At 47.6% G+C, this 14,826-nt stretch overlaps 3 protein-coding genes across 3 annotated transcripts in view; all 3 read right to left on the bottom strand.

Annotated features, from left to right (window-relative positions):
• LOC102444446 (olfactory receptor 52R1-like) overlaps positions 1–14,826 on the bottom strand; it is a 130,627-nt gene that overhangs the window by 23,895 nt on the left and 91,906 nt on the right. The window lies entirely within an intron of this gene.
• Positions 1,925–2,892, bottom strand: LOC142827744 (olfactory receptor 52N2-like). The gene is made up of 2 exons (XM_075923347.1): positions 2,159–2,892; positions 1,925–2,086 (listed from the first exon to the last, which is right to left on the bottom strand). The coding sequence occupies exons 1-2, from the start codon at positions 2,825–2,827 to the stop codon at positions 1,925–1,927; spliced, it is 831 nt and encodes a 276-aa protein (XP_075779462.1). The 5' UTR covers positions 2,828–2,892.
• Positions 10,271–11,209, bottom strand: LOC142818802 (olfactory receptor 52R1-like). The gene has a single exon (XM_075900816.1). It carries the CDS (start codon positions 11,207–11,209, stop codon positions 10,271–10,273), a length of 939 nt encoding a protein of 312 aa, XP_075756931.1.

The raw sequence follows: 14,826 nt of genomic DNA, 5'->3' as shown, positions 1-14,826 counted from the left end.
CTTCTTTCCTGAGCACGCTTCTTGAGCACATCGAGCCAATCAAACTTTGGGGTAAAAAACAAAACAAACCAAAAAAACCCCACAAATGTATGAACGGCAGAAAGACAGTTTTTATGTGATTCCAAGCACTGAGGATGTCTCTAGACTACAGGTTTTTTTTTTAAAAAGTAGCCTTTTTTCAAAAACAAAAAAACCCAACCTTCCCCTGCGTCTAGACTGCTGCCATGTTCTTTCGAAAGTAAATCGAAAGAATGCGGCAGTTTTTTCAATTGCGGAAAACCTCATTTTACAAGGAATAACGCCTTTTTTCGAAAGTGCTCTTTTGAACAAAGGTGTTATTGAACGCAAACTGTGCTTTTTCGAAAGAGAGCATCCAGACTGCCTGGGTGCTCTCTTTCGAAAAAGCGGCTCGCTTTTTCAGAAGCACTTGCTGTAGTCTAGACGCTCACTTTCGAAAGAGGCTTTTTCCAAAAAAGCCTCTTTCGAAAGAGACTTGCAGTCTAGACATAGCCTGAGTGTACATATAAAGCTGATTACATAAGAAATAAAGACAAATGCAAACTAAATCCTTTAAACTGGACAGGATTTTATTCAGCCTCACGCTGCTAGCTACTATAAACAGTCCACCCAGCTTTCCTGACCATTGCTTCTGAGGCACATGGAATTGGACATTGTAAAAAGGAGGGATGATAGGTTTGACAGACCATTTGTCTTGCCCAGTATGGCCTTTTTAATGTTCCTGTGAAGACTCCTGACATCTCTACCACCGTTGTAAACCACTAGACCCCACTCCCCTCAAAGAGCTGAGATAGAACCTGAGAGTTGTGATGGGTCCTTCTTTCTGAAGAGTTAGCAATGCAGTGAGAATATCTATTAAAATATTAAACCTAAACAGTGTCACTTAAGATACTTGCCACACAATGTCAAGACATGTTAGTATTAGAGTAGAGTATATTTTCATTTTCTTTCTTCTATAGTAGATATATACAGTGCTCCTGACCCCTAATTGCTTGTTATCTGCCAGAGCGTAAGTAACCCCTACCAATATCTGAGATGGCTTCTCTCCAGCTGAAGGTGGGCAATGGAAGTGAGGATGATACAGTCAGGCTCTGTCTACACTGGCGGGTTCTTGCACAAGAACAGCCATTCTTGCGCAAGAATCCGCAGAGCGTCCACACTGCCCGCCCGCTCTTGCACAAGAAGATTTACAGTACGGCGTAATAAGAGAAGGCTTCTTGCGCAAGAGCTATGCTCTTTTCTAACAGGTGTAAGCTTTCTTGTGCAGCAGCTCTTGTGTAAAAGGGCAGTGTGGATGATCGGTGGGGGTTTCTTGCACAAGAAAGCCCTATGGCTAAAATGGCCATCAGAGCTTTCTTGCTCAAGAGAGCATCTACACAGCCATGGGTGCTTCTGTGCAAAGGCAAGATGTTCTTGCGCAAGAAGCCGCCAATGTAGACAAAGCCTCAGTGATGGTTGGGAGGGCCAGAGCATTCTGCACAGCCTGGCTCACCTGCACAGATGGGCCCTTCAGTTGTTGTTGGCCACAATTCCTGGCTAATGGGAGCTACAGGAGAGGAGCATCCAACTGAGGGCAGCATAAAGCTGGAGTTTCAATGGCACTTCTTGCAACATCGCTCCAGAAGTGTATGGAGGGCCAGAAGCACACAAAGTCACCTTGCTCCCGCCCCACTAGAAAGGGCTGGCCCAGAAAATGCGAGCATTATGAATGTAGCCCATGCCTCTGGGCTAAGGAGACGCTTAAGTTCCTAAAGCTCCTTTCCTAATCCAGTCCTGAATACAGGAAATAGGGCCCAGGGCCACTTCACCAGCCAGCTCTGCCCTGCACTCAGCCTGAGAGTCAAAGCACCACGAGAAAACTTAAGGACCCTTGACGAGAAAAGAGACGGAGGAGCGTGTCCCGGATCTATTTGGTCCTCATGCCATAGATGATGGGGTTTAGCGTGGGGGGCAATTGGATGTAGATATTGGCCACGAGAATGTGGAAATGCAGGGCCACGTTCTGGCCAAACCTGTGTGTCAGGAAGGAGAAGAGACTGGGAATGTAACAGGCTAAAACGGCGCAGAGGTGGGAGCTGCAGGTCCCAAAAGTTTTGAACCGGGCGTCCTTTGTGGGGAGGATAAATATAGCCCTGAGGATCTGGCTGTAGGACACAGCAATAAGAACCACGTCCAGGCCTGTAATGAAGAATGCCACGGAGAGGCTGTAGTAACTACTGACTTGGATATCAGCACAGGCCAGTTTCACTATAGCTATGTGCTCACAGTACGAATGGGGAATGATGTTGGTTCTGCAGTATGGCCATTGCCTTGCCAGGAAGGGATGGGGAATTACAAGCACGCTTCCACGCAGAACCACAGCCAGGCTGATCTTGGCCACCACAGAGTTTGTGAGGATGGTGGAATGTCTCAGGGGATGGCAGATGGCCACGTAGTGATCCAACGCCATGGCCACGAAGATTCCAGATTCTATTGAAGACAAGGTGTGAAAGAAGTACATCTGGGTGAGGCAGGCACTGAAATTGATCTCCCTGGAATTGAGCCAGAAGATGCTCAGCACTTTGGGTTGGATGGTTGTGGACAGGACCAGGTCGTTGATGGCCAGCATGCAGAGGAAATAGTACATGGGCTCATGGAGGCTTGGATCCCTCTTCACAATGAAGAGGATGGCGATGTTCCCCAAGATGGCTAGGATGTACATGATGCAGAAGGGGATGGAGATCCATATGTGGGCTGCCTCCAGGCCAGGAATTCCCAAGAGGATGAAAGTGGAGGGGTTGGTGAAGTTGGCGGTGTTAGAATCTGACATGTAGTAGGGGAGGTGTCCAACTCTGAGGAGGAGCTGTGTTTCATGCAGATACCTGGAATGTCCACGACTTCCTGTACGTGACCTGGGTCTACGGGTGATGTTCACAGAACAAATGTCTGGGTGGAGAGACAACGTTAATATGAAACACTTCCTGTTAGATGTCTTCAAGTCACCAAGGTCTGATGAACTGTATCCTTGAATATCAAGGATCCAGGTGAGAATACGGCCAAGCCATTAACTATTACCTTGAAAAGTCACTGAAGATAAGAAAGATTCCAGAAGACTAGTAAAGTGCATACATACGCCTACTTGTAAAAATGATGAAAAGGACAACCTAGGGAATTACAGACCAGTCTGCTTAACTACTGTACCAAAATAAAATAATCATCATCATCATCATCAGGGATCAACAATTACGGCAATCTACTCGCCCATGGTGAATAGATCTTAGCGTGGCACAGCGCCGCAGCATGATCAGTGTATGCGCAATGTGCCAAACCACAAAGCTGGTGAGCGGGACTCACCACCGCTTGTCAAGCCCTGATAATAATAATAATAATAATAATAATAATAATAATAATAATAATAATAATAATAATAATACAATTAAGGAGATAACTATGATATTTGAAAATCATTGAATATAGGAAAGATTCCAGAAGACTAGTAAAGTGCATACATACACATACTTATAAAAATGGTGAAAAGAACAACCACGGGAATTACAGACCAGTCAGATTAACTTCTGTACCAAAATATAATAATAATAATAATAATAATAATAATAATAATAATAATAATAATAATAATGGAACAACTAAGGAGTCCATTTATATCTACAAATATCTACAAGATAGTAATGTGATTTGTAACAGTCAGCATGGATTTGTCAGAAAGTAATCATGTCAAACCAACCTGTTCGCTTTCTTTAACAGGTTTTGAAGAATTGTGGATAAGGGGGAAGCCACAGATGTGTTATATATAAACTTTAGTAAGGCAGAGAAGAGCAACAACAACAAAGGACTGGGAAACATTATTTATGAGGGAAGATTTAAAAAAAATATATAATCTACAAAAGAGCACAGTGGATGGGGAATAAAAAGTTATTACAAAGAAAGGGAGAAAAATTCTACTGCAGAACTCCCGAAGACAGGACAAGAAGCAACAGTCTTAAATTGCGGCAAGGGAGGGTTAGGTTGGGCATTAGAAAAATCTTTTTAACTGGCACAGTGTTTAAGCACTGGAAGAAATTGTCTGGGGATGTTGTGGAATCTCCATCATTGGAGACATTTAAGAGGAGACGACTCAGGGAATGAGAGGTGGAGGGCCCCGACTTGATGACCGCTCGAGATCCCTTGCAGTGCTTTGATTCTATGACTCCATGAAATGTCAGGAAAAAGTTCCGGGCTGTAAGAACAGGAGTGCATTGGAAGACGCCCCTCCAGACGTGGTGGATACTCCTTTGCTGGAGGTTCTTCTAAGAAAGCTGGATAGTTTAGACAAAAGAAATCCCGTATCTTGGTAGGGAGGAGGCCAGGAGACCCTAACAGTCCCTTCTAAAATAGTGATAGAAATGTAGTCGTGTTAGTCCGGTGTAGCTGAAACAAAATACAAGACTATGTACTTTAAAGACTAACAAGATGGTTTATTAGGTGATGAGCTTTCGTGGGCCAGACCCACTTCCTCAGATCAAATAGTGGAAGAAAATTGTCACAACCATATATACCAAAGGATACAATTAAAAAAATGAACATTTATGAAAGGACAAATCAAATTCCAGAACAGAAGGGGAATGCAGGGGGGGGAGGTAAATGTCTGTGAGCTAATGGTATTAGAGATGCTAATTGGGGAGACTATCTTTGTAATGGGTAAGATAGCCAGAGACTTTGTGAGACCCCCGCGTAGAGTGTCAAATTTTAGCATGAATAACAGTTCAGAGGATTCCCTTTCAAGTGCAGATTTAAAAGGTTTTTGAAGCAGGATGCAGGTAATTAAGTCGTTAAGACACCCCCTTGCCCCCGCATCCCCTTCTGTTCTGAAATTTGATTTGTTCTTTTCATATCTGTTCGTTTTTTAATTGTATCCTTTGGTATATATGGTTGTGACAATTTACTTCCACTATTTGATCTGAGGAAGTGGGTCTGGCCCACGAAAGCTCATCACCTAATAAACCATCTTGTTACTGTTTAAAGTGCTACATAGTCCTGTATTTTGTTTCAGTCCCTTCTAACTCTGTGATTCTATGATGTTAAATTCTGGTGCATACCAGGTCTTGGTCAAATTCTAGTCACTAGGCCAAATAATGTGCCTCATTGTGGGGCTGGAGCACACAAAAATCTAGCAGGCTGTTTCTTGGATCAGTGGTCCCCAACCCAAAAAAGGTTCCCTAAGACTGGACTAGATGGTCTGTTGTAACTTAAATGCTATGAATTTACAGATGCAGAATGTAGATCAGGCATTTAGAAATGGAGTGCTCCCTCTGTGCAGGACTGGTTGCGCTAACTGTAGCGAAGACTGTCGGAAACATTCCATTAGAAGAGCTCATTATCACTTGCTTATAGGTTTGCCAAATGTTCACTATTGCAATTGAAATTCTCCATGTTGTCTACTTCCATCTACGGGCATTTTAAAAAAAAAACTCCGAGACACAACAGTCCAGGTGACTTCTCGAACGACTAGGAGAGAAATCCTTTTAACCAGGCTGAAAGATTCTCATGATTGTTCTGGTGAGGTTCCCTTGCACTGCTGTGCTTTCTGGAATATAAACGTCATAAAACAGGTCCGGCAACTTTAACATCCAGAGTGCTGGAACCCCAGAGAGGCTCTGTGTCTTTACACACAGCTGGCTCCTCAGCCCTTTACTGAAAAATCCCAATACACTGACGTACAGATGGCTGGGGGCTGGGGATGTCAGACAGGGAGGCACAGCAAACAGGGACATTTTAGCCTGGATACTGGAGCAAAGTCTCCACTTTGGCAAGGGCACTGGGATGTTTAATGCCTGGGCTGAGGAGAAAGGAACATAGATATTTGCAATCTCTCCTCAATCCCATGTGGCACTGGGGTTGTGGAGCAGGGGAGCTCCTGAGGAATGGGGTGTTTACCTGTGAATCCTGAGATGGAAGTGTCTTCCCTGGGAATCCCCCTCGGGCAGCAACGTCCTGCATTTCTCTCAGCCCAACGTCTGCAGCACCGTCGCAAGCCGAGAGCCAACACAGGAGCACGCACTACTTGTTATATAGCTCTGTGCAGTCTCGGGGGATTGTTCATTGTCTAGGAGAGAAGTGGCCTTTGGATATATAGAAGCTGCGTAGAAGTCTGGCTGGGCTTCCGGGCTATTTATCCAGCTTTAGAAGTCAACACTAATTAAAGAACTTTCCCAAAGGGCGAGGAGAACTCCTGGGCTCTGGGCTGAGTCAGAGAGGAATTGGCTGCTCTGTGTGCTTGTGTGCACTGAACAATTATAGTTAATTAGTAAGAAGACTAGGAACAGTCCCTAGACCCAGCAAGGCCTCATACTCTGAATATGCCCAGGTAGGATGGGGAGACAGAAAGATCAGGAGACCGGTGACTAATTGGAAACACAAACACTGTCTGTGTGCACTGAAGGTGAATTGCTAAAGGATCAAAGCTCAGTCATTTTCGTAAGTCACTAGAATCTAACTATGTAGCAACTTTCATTGATGGCTCCCGAAAACACCCGGGAAAGGAAAGTGGCCAGGAACGTGTCCCAGCTCCGTTACACAGATAGGTAAAGTGAACTCTAGGGGGAGGTCTCTTGGGCAAGGTCTCCCGGAGACTGAGTGGCAGGACGACAGACAGAACCAGGAGTCCTGACGTCCCTGTGACCATGGTCCCTTCATCCTGCCAAGAGGAAATTGGACTTTGGCTGTGGCAGAGCTCGTTCCTGGTTGGGATGCAGGGCGCAGGATAGTAAAGGCAGCCTGAGCCTTCATCATCCCCTCATGGCAAATCTGAGGTTTCCAAAAGTAACTGGAGCCGTAAGCTCCCTGCTGCCATGAGATGCGCGCTCTGGGAGCCAACAGCCACCTTCACTCAGAGACCAGCCAACACGCCAGTCACTTAGTGTCACTCTGCTCTTTGGGTATGTCTATACTACAGCGCTATTTGGAATTAACTTAATTCGAAATATTTAATTTGAATTAAGCTAATTCGAAATAACACATCTAGACCCAAAAACTAATTTGAAATAGCGTTTTGCTATTTCGAAATAGCACGTCCACACTGATTGGACACTGGATTGCATTTCAGAGCAGCTAAGACCAGTTACAGCAGGGCATCAGGTCAGTAGTTGCTTTGGGTACGTCTACACTACAAAGTTAATTTGAATTAACGGACGTTAGTTCGAATTAACTTTGATAGGCGCTACACAAGCGCTCCGCTAGTTCGAACTTAATTCGAACTAGTGGAGTGCTTAGTTCGAATTAGGTAAACCTCATTGTACGAGGACTAAGCCTAGATTGAACTTACTAGTTCTAATTAAGGGGTGTGTAGCCCCTTAATTCGAACTAGTGGGAGGCTAGCCCTCCCCAACTTTCCCTGGTGGCCACTCTGGCCAACACCAGGGAAACTCAACTGCCCCCTCCCTGCCCCAGGCCCCTTAAAGGGGCACGGGCTGGCTACGGTGCCCTTGCCAGGTGCAAGCCTGCCAGCACCCAGCCAGCAGACCCTGCACCTGGCACGGCTCGAGCCAGCCACCCGATGGCCCCCCAGCCCTCCCCCTCTTCCCGGGACCAGGCTGGCGGCTCCCGGGAGCTTTCCCGGGACCGCAAGAGGTGGGCACCCGCCTGGTCCAGTGCAGACATCGTGGACCTCATCCACAACCTCTGCACTAGGCACAGGAAAGTGGCCGTCTAGGGCAGGAGAGCTGCCAGCCTGGCTACCCAGGAGCAGGTTTGCATGAAAATCAAGGTGGTCCACTGAGACCCCCGACCCTGAGCCCTGAGCCCTGAGCTTATAATGGCCGTACTGGGTCAGACCAAAGTTCCATCTAGCCCAGTAGCCTGTCTGCCGACAGTGGCCAAAACTAGGGACCCTGGAGGGAATGGACCAAAGACAGTGACCAAGCCATTTGTCTCATGCCATCCCTCTCCAGCCTTCCACAAACTTCGGCCAGGGACACCACTTCTACCCCCTGGCTAATACCACTCCATGGACCCAACCTCCATCACTTTATCTCACTTCTCTTTAAACTCTGTTCTAATTCTAGTCTTCACAGCCTCCTGCAGCAAGGAGTTCCACAGGTTGACTCTTTGCTTTGTGAAGAACAACTTTCTGTTACTAGTTTGAAGCCTGCTACCCATTCCTTTCCTTTGGTGTCCTCTAGTCCTTCTATTATGGGAACTAATGAAGAACTTTTCTGTATGCACCCTCTCCACCCCACTCATGCTTTTATAGACCTCTATCATATCCCCCCTCCATCTCCTCTTTTCTAAGCTGAAACGTCCCAGTCTCTTTAGCCTCTCTTCATATGGGACCAGTTCCAAACCCCTAATCATTGTAGTTGCCCTCCCCTCTCCCACTCTCTCTCTTCCCGTCTCCCACCTCCTTTTCCCAGTCTCCCCCAGTTTTGTTCAATAAAGTGAGATTCTATTTTTGAACACACGTGTCCTTTATTTTGTACATCAGGAAGGGGGGCTAGGGAGGGGTAAGTGATAGGAGGTGAGGGAGGAATGGGGTACGAGCCCCTGATGGGGAGGAATGGGGTGGCTCTGCGGGCTTTTAGGGGTGGAACCTCTCCTGCAGCCCCCCAATTGCCCCCTCTCCCCAGATGGCAGCCTGCGGCAAGTGCAGCCGGGCTGATGGCTGAGTGGTGTGATGTACCCAGTGTGGGTACTCTGGGCAATCCAAGCCAGGACTGCTTTGCAAGCGGGGCACCCCTGAGAACTGTCTGTCCGGGGTGGGGGTCGGGACCCTTTAAGCACAGCCCTCGGCTAGCCTGAGGCAGCATCTCCACGCTCTAAGTCCTCCTCTGATGCCCTGCCGGCACTGCTTCTGGCCATCCTTAACCCCGGCTCAGGGTCCACTCTGTGTGGACATGCTAGTTCGAATTAGCAAAACACTAATTCGAACTAGTTTTTTAGTCTGGATGCGTTAGTTCGAATTAGTGCTGTAGTGTAGACAGACCCTCAGTGTGGCTGATATCCGAGGTATCTGAGGCTCGTGCTTAAAGGGAGCCCCCTGGACTCGGGACACCACAGCACTCGGCCATGTAGAGCCAGAGCTGCCCCTGGGCATGCCAGTGCGTCTCGTGGGGTCGTTGCCATCAGCACGGCTGCACTTGCTGTAGGCTGTCATACAGGGGGTCTATTGGAGGGCTCTCAGGATCCAAGAGGCCCTGAGGGAGAGCGTCCACCCCGAGGAGCCCTCAGAGCCTCCTCAGTCCTCCCCACTGGGGTCTCGTGCCCCATTCCTCCCTCACGTCCTTCCATTGTCCACTCCCTCGCCCCCCTTCCTGATGTCAAATAAAAGACACGTATGTTCAAAAATAGAAACTGGATTTATTGAACAAAACTGGGGAGGGATGTACCTCTGGGGGGACTGGGAAAAGGAGGTGGGAGAGGTTGGCATTTTATAGACCAACAGATGGATTGAAGCAGAAACTTTAGTGGGCAAAGACCTACTTTGTCAGATGAAAGTGCCCGATCTGCCCCTCCCTCATTGTGGAGAGCAGCATGCACCAGGACGTCTTTCCTGAGCAGGCTCCATGAGCACATCGAGCCAATCAGACTTCCTTTCAGTAAAAAAAACCCAGAGACACAGGTTTAAAGTGATCGTAAGCACTGACCGTACATATAAAGCCGATTACGTTAGAAATAAAGACAAATGCAAACTCACTCCTTTAAACTGGACAGGATTTTAATCAGCTTCTGCCTCACACTGCTAGCTACTACTCACAGTGCCATTTCTCTGGCCTTGCTCCTCTGGGGTGTGTTATATGCAGGGAGGCTATTGGCGGGTTGTGATCAGTGCAGCTGCAGCTCTTCCTGTACCCTGGTCTCTGTCCAGCATCCACCTCGCCAGCTAACACAGGGGCTCAGCCTCCTGCCCTTCTCAGCTCTTGCCCTCCTGGCTTCCAAGCTGGGTCCTTGCACTGCCCCCGAGGCCTGACTCCCTGCAAACAGCTCCCAGCCCCTACTCATTGGGGGGATCCTGCCAGCTACAGGCCCCCAGCAGGGAGGAACCAAAGAAAACTGGTGGGGCAAGGGTGGTGCATTGTGTATCCAGTTACAATTAGAAAGGTGACCACTCTTTGCGTTGTACACAGATGGATTCCCCAGTACGTCATGCTGAGAAAACATGGTCAATTTAATCTTTCTTTGATTGGCCAGAGGGTGACTCAGAGAAGAGAGCCATGTCACCAACTAGCGCTCCACGGAGCTCTGGTTGAGAGCCACAACCAGAGGAGAAAATTATAGTCCCTTAATAAGTAAAGGGCCGAAGCAGCCTGTCCCGGATCTGTTCGCTTCTCACTCCATAGATGATGGGGTTCAGCATGGGAGGAACCAGGAGGTACACATTGGAAATGAAACTGTGGAAATGAAGGGGCAAATTGTGACCAAAACGGGATGTCAGGGAGGCAAACAGAGTTGGGATGTAAAAGGCTAAGATGGCACCAAAGTGCGAGCCGTAAGTCCCAAAAGTCTTGAGCCGGGCGTCCTTTGTGGGGAGTCTGAAGATGGCCCTGAGGATCTGGATATAAGATAGAGTGATGAAAAACACATTCAGACCAATCCTACAGGACAGCACAAAGAGGGCATAGTAACTACTGATGCGAGTGTCGGCACAGGCCAGTATCACCACAGCCATGTTCTCACAGTGGGTGTGCAGGATGATGTTGCTTCTGCAGTATGGCCACTGCCTTGCCAGGATGGGATAGGGCAGTGCGAGAATGCTGCCACGCAACACAATGACCAGGCCAATCTTCACCACCAGAGAGCTTGTCAGGATGGTGGAATGTCTCAGGGGATCACAGATGGCCACGTAGCGATCCAATGCCATGGCCACGAAGATTCCAGACTCAATCGCTGAGAAGCCGTGTATGAAAAACATCTGAGTGAGGCAGGCATTGAAACTGATCTCCCTGGAATTGAACCAGAAGATTGCCAGCATTTTGGGCAGGGTGGTTGTGGACAGCACCAGGTCGGTGACGGCCAGCATGCAGAGGAAATAGTACATGGGTACATGGAGACTGTGCTCCTTCTTCACAATGAACAGGATGGCAAAGTTCCCCAAGATGGCTATGATGTACATGACACAGAAGGGGATGGAGATCCAGACGTGGGCCGTCTCCAGGCCAGGAATGCCCTGCAGGATGAAGGTGGAGGGGTTGGTGAAGGTAGTTGTGTTGGAATCTGACATGAAGTGGGGGAGAAGCAGAACGTTCTATCTGACTTGAATCAGAGGCTCCACAGACTTTCTGGATGTGCCCTGTGTCTAGGGAGATGGTCACAGTGAAAAATTGCCTGGATGGAGTCAAAATGTGAACATGAGACACTACATTCACTACTGGGGGCTGTTCTCATGGGTGAAGGAGATTGTACTTTCTTCACACTGAAAAATTACACTATGCAGAGACATGAATTATGAACAAGACTCTATTAATTCCATGTTTGATGGTGCATCATGCAGCAATAATTTCTATACATTAAGGTATGCAAACCTTAATAGGCACCAGCAGGAAATACACCCCAGGGAAAAGACCTGGCCATAACTGATAGCAACTCCATGGAAATAACAGCTCATTCACGACACTGGTCACAACAAAGAACATATTCGGATGCCTTTTGCCTACTCATCCCTGTGGCAAAGGGATATTAACTGGCTGCACAGAGCAGAAAGGATCCCAGACTTACTCTCTATGGGTATCTCTACACTACCCTCCTAGTTCGAACTAGGAGGGTAATGTAGGCATACCGCACTTGCAAATGAAGCCCGGGATTTGAATTTCCCGGGCTTCATTTGCATAAGCGGGGCGCCGCCATTTTTAAAACCCCGCTAGGTAAACCTCATCCTACGAGACATAACGGGGAGGTCGATAAAGGGCTTTCAGGTCAGCGCGGGAGCGTCCAGACTAGCGCGCCGATCAGCTGTTTGTCGGCTCAGCAAGGCAGCCATTTAAATTTAAATGAAGCCGCGATTATTTAAATCGCGGCTTCATTTCCCTTTGCTTATCAGCCTAATCTACACGGCTCCATTGATGGAGCCATGTAGTTTAGACACACCCCTAGACTCCACTTCTGCTCCCGCTCAGAGACCTGCAAACACATCAGTCTGGGGAATAGATTCAGTGAAAGCCTCCCAAACAGGGAGTTCCTTTGGATGGGGTGGAGCTAGGGGTCTGTCTTGTGGACAGTGACCTAACCCTCTCCAAAAACTGCCATGGAACAAGGAGGGTCCTATAGGATGAATACAGACCGGATTAATGTTGCATTGCATTTCTACTCTCTTCTGCTTCATCTCCTTTCGGTCTCTCCCACCTTCAGCTGAATTCAGAAGTACCAGGCTGAGTCAAACAGTCCAGCACTGTGCTGGATGGAGGGCACATGGATTTCCAGACCTCAATTCTCTGCCTGCTCATTTAGGCAGTCTGGGGTATTTCTCTGGTGCAGAAGCACCTGTGTGTTTAAGCCCTGAAATGAGACTTAATGAACATTCCTGTCTGAACCAAACCGAGGAGCCGTGTCCACAAGTATTCGTGTTCCTAACACTCTGCAGCTGCTAAGCATGGTTTGATCTTCGTCTGTACGTAAAGGCTATGTGGGTGGGCACCAGTCCCTGATTTAGCTAGTGTGTTGTGCTACTTATGACCATTGTTTGTCTGGTGGAAGACTCCACAGATCCTGCTCCAGTTCAAGGCCCTTTGTACTGGCCCCTTGGCAAACACAGAGGGAGAAACAGGCCCTGCCCCACGTACCTTAAAACCAAATTAAGACAAAATGCAGCTACTGTGTGAAACAAAAGGATTAGGGGAGAGAGGGGGGTATAATAGCACTAAGAAGGGCTGGTTACACAGGCTGCTGGGTGGGTGAGAGACAGGTCCATCGCACAACCCTGGCCTGGCTGTCAGCAGGATGTTCTGGGCCTTGCAGAGAGCCTGCATTTTAAAGAATTCTTTGGGCATGTGCACACCCATTACTGGGACCATTAGCAGTGTCCAGCTTCTTCACTGGTGGACCTGAGAGGCAGGTTGTGGCCTTCACACCATACTTCAGTAATACACACATGCACACACACTCTACACTCAAGCTGTGCTGCAGCTAAGGACTCCCTTTCAGACCTGGGGCTAGGGTGAGTGCTCTGAGCAGCCCTAAGGTGTAAAAATGTAATAAGAAAAGCAAAAAAAGATTGTGAGGAACAGCTAGCCAAAAACTCAAAAAGAAATAACAAAATGGTTTTTAGGTACATTAGAAGCAGGAAGCCTGCTAAAAACCTGTGGGTCCCCTAGATGATCGAGCTATAAAAGGCGCTATCAAGAACAATAAATCCATTGCGGAGAAACTAAATGATTTCTTTGCTTCAGTCGTCACGGCTGAGGACGTTGGGGAGATTCCTGAATCTGCACCGTCCTTTTTGGGTGATGAATCTGAGGAAGTTTGCAGATGATACCAAACTGTTTAGGATAGTCAAGACAGAAGCAGACTGTGAGGGACTCCAAGAAGATCTCACCAAACTGAGTGATTGGGCAACAAAATGGCAAATGAAATTTAATGTGGATAAGAGTAAAGTAATGCACATCGGGAAAAATAACCCCAACTACACGTACAGTATGATGGGGGCTAATTTGGCTACGACAAATCAGGAAAGAGATCTTGGAGTTATCGTGGACAGTTCTCTGAAAACTTCCACATATTGTGCAGCGGCGGTCAAAAAGGCAAATAGGATGCTAGGAATTATTAAGAAAGGGATAGAAAATAAGACCAAGAATATCTTACTGCCCCTGTATAAAACTATGATACGCCCACATCTCGAATACTGTGTATAGATGTGGTCTCCTCACCTCAAAAAAGATATTTTGGCCTTGGAAAGGGTTCAGAAAAGGGCAACTAAAACGATTAGGTGTTTGGAACGGGTCCCATATGAGGAAAGGTTAAAACGACTGGGACTTTTCAGTTTAGAAAAGAGGAGACTGAGGGGGGATATGATAGCGGTCTATAAAATCATGAGTGGTGTGAAGAGGGCCATTAAAGAAAAGTTATGTATTAGTTCCCATAATAGAAGAACTAGAGGACACCAAATGAAACTAATGGGTAGCAGGTTTAAAACGAATAAAAGAAAGTTCTTCTTCACACAGTGCGTAGTCAACCTGTGGAACTCCTTGCCAGAGGAGGCTGTGAAGGCTAGGACTATAACAGAGTTTAAAGAGAAGCTAGATAATTTCCTGGAAGTTAGGTCCATAAAAGGCTATTAGCCAGAGGATAGAAATGGTGTCCCTGGCCTCTGTTTGTCAGAGGCTGGAGAGGGATGGCAGGAGACAAATCGCTTGGTCACTGTCTTCAGTCCATCCCCTCCGGGGTAGCTGGTGTTGGCCGCTGTCTGCAGACAGGCTACTGGGCTAGATGGACCTTTGGTCTGACCCAGTACGGCCGTTCTTATGTTCTTATGTAAGGTTCAAAAGGTAACAGGACCTTGAGGGCCTCCCCCCCCATAAGTGACCTTCCCCTCCTCCCCAGCATACCTGGGATGGGAACTGTTGCAGCCTCCCAAGAAGCCTGCCTGTCGGATTGAGTCTGGTCAGGATCTGGCATGGGTTAGTGACCCAGTGCCTCCCTCAGTCGTACAGTAACTGGAAACTACCAGATCCCTTTCTGAACTGGGCAGTCCAGGTGAAAGTCCAGAGTCTGGCAACTGTAAATGGCACCCGGACACACAAGCCAAACCCCAAACTTTCTGGGTAAATCTGTAGCATTTCATAGTGCGAACCGTCTGTACCCACATGTCTTTGCCTTCTCCTGGACTCTTCACTCACATGCCTTTTG

This window comes from Pelodiscus sinensis, chromosome 1 (genome assembly GCF_049634645.1).
Source record: "Pelodiscus sinensis isolate JC-2024 chromosome 1, ASM4963464v1, whole genome shotgun sequence".
Lineage (NCBI taxonomy): Eukaryota > Metazoa > Chordata > Testudines > Trionychidae > Pelodiscus > Pelodiscus sinensis.
This window is presented reverse-complemented; position numbering and strand designations above follow the sequence as displayed.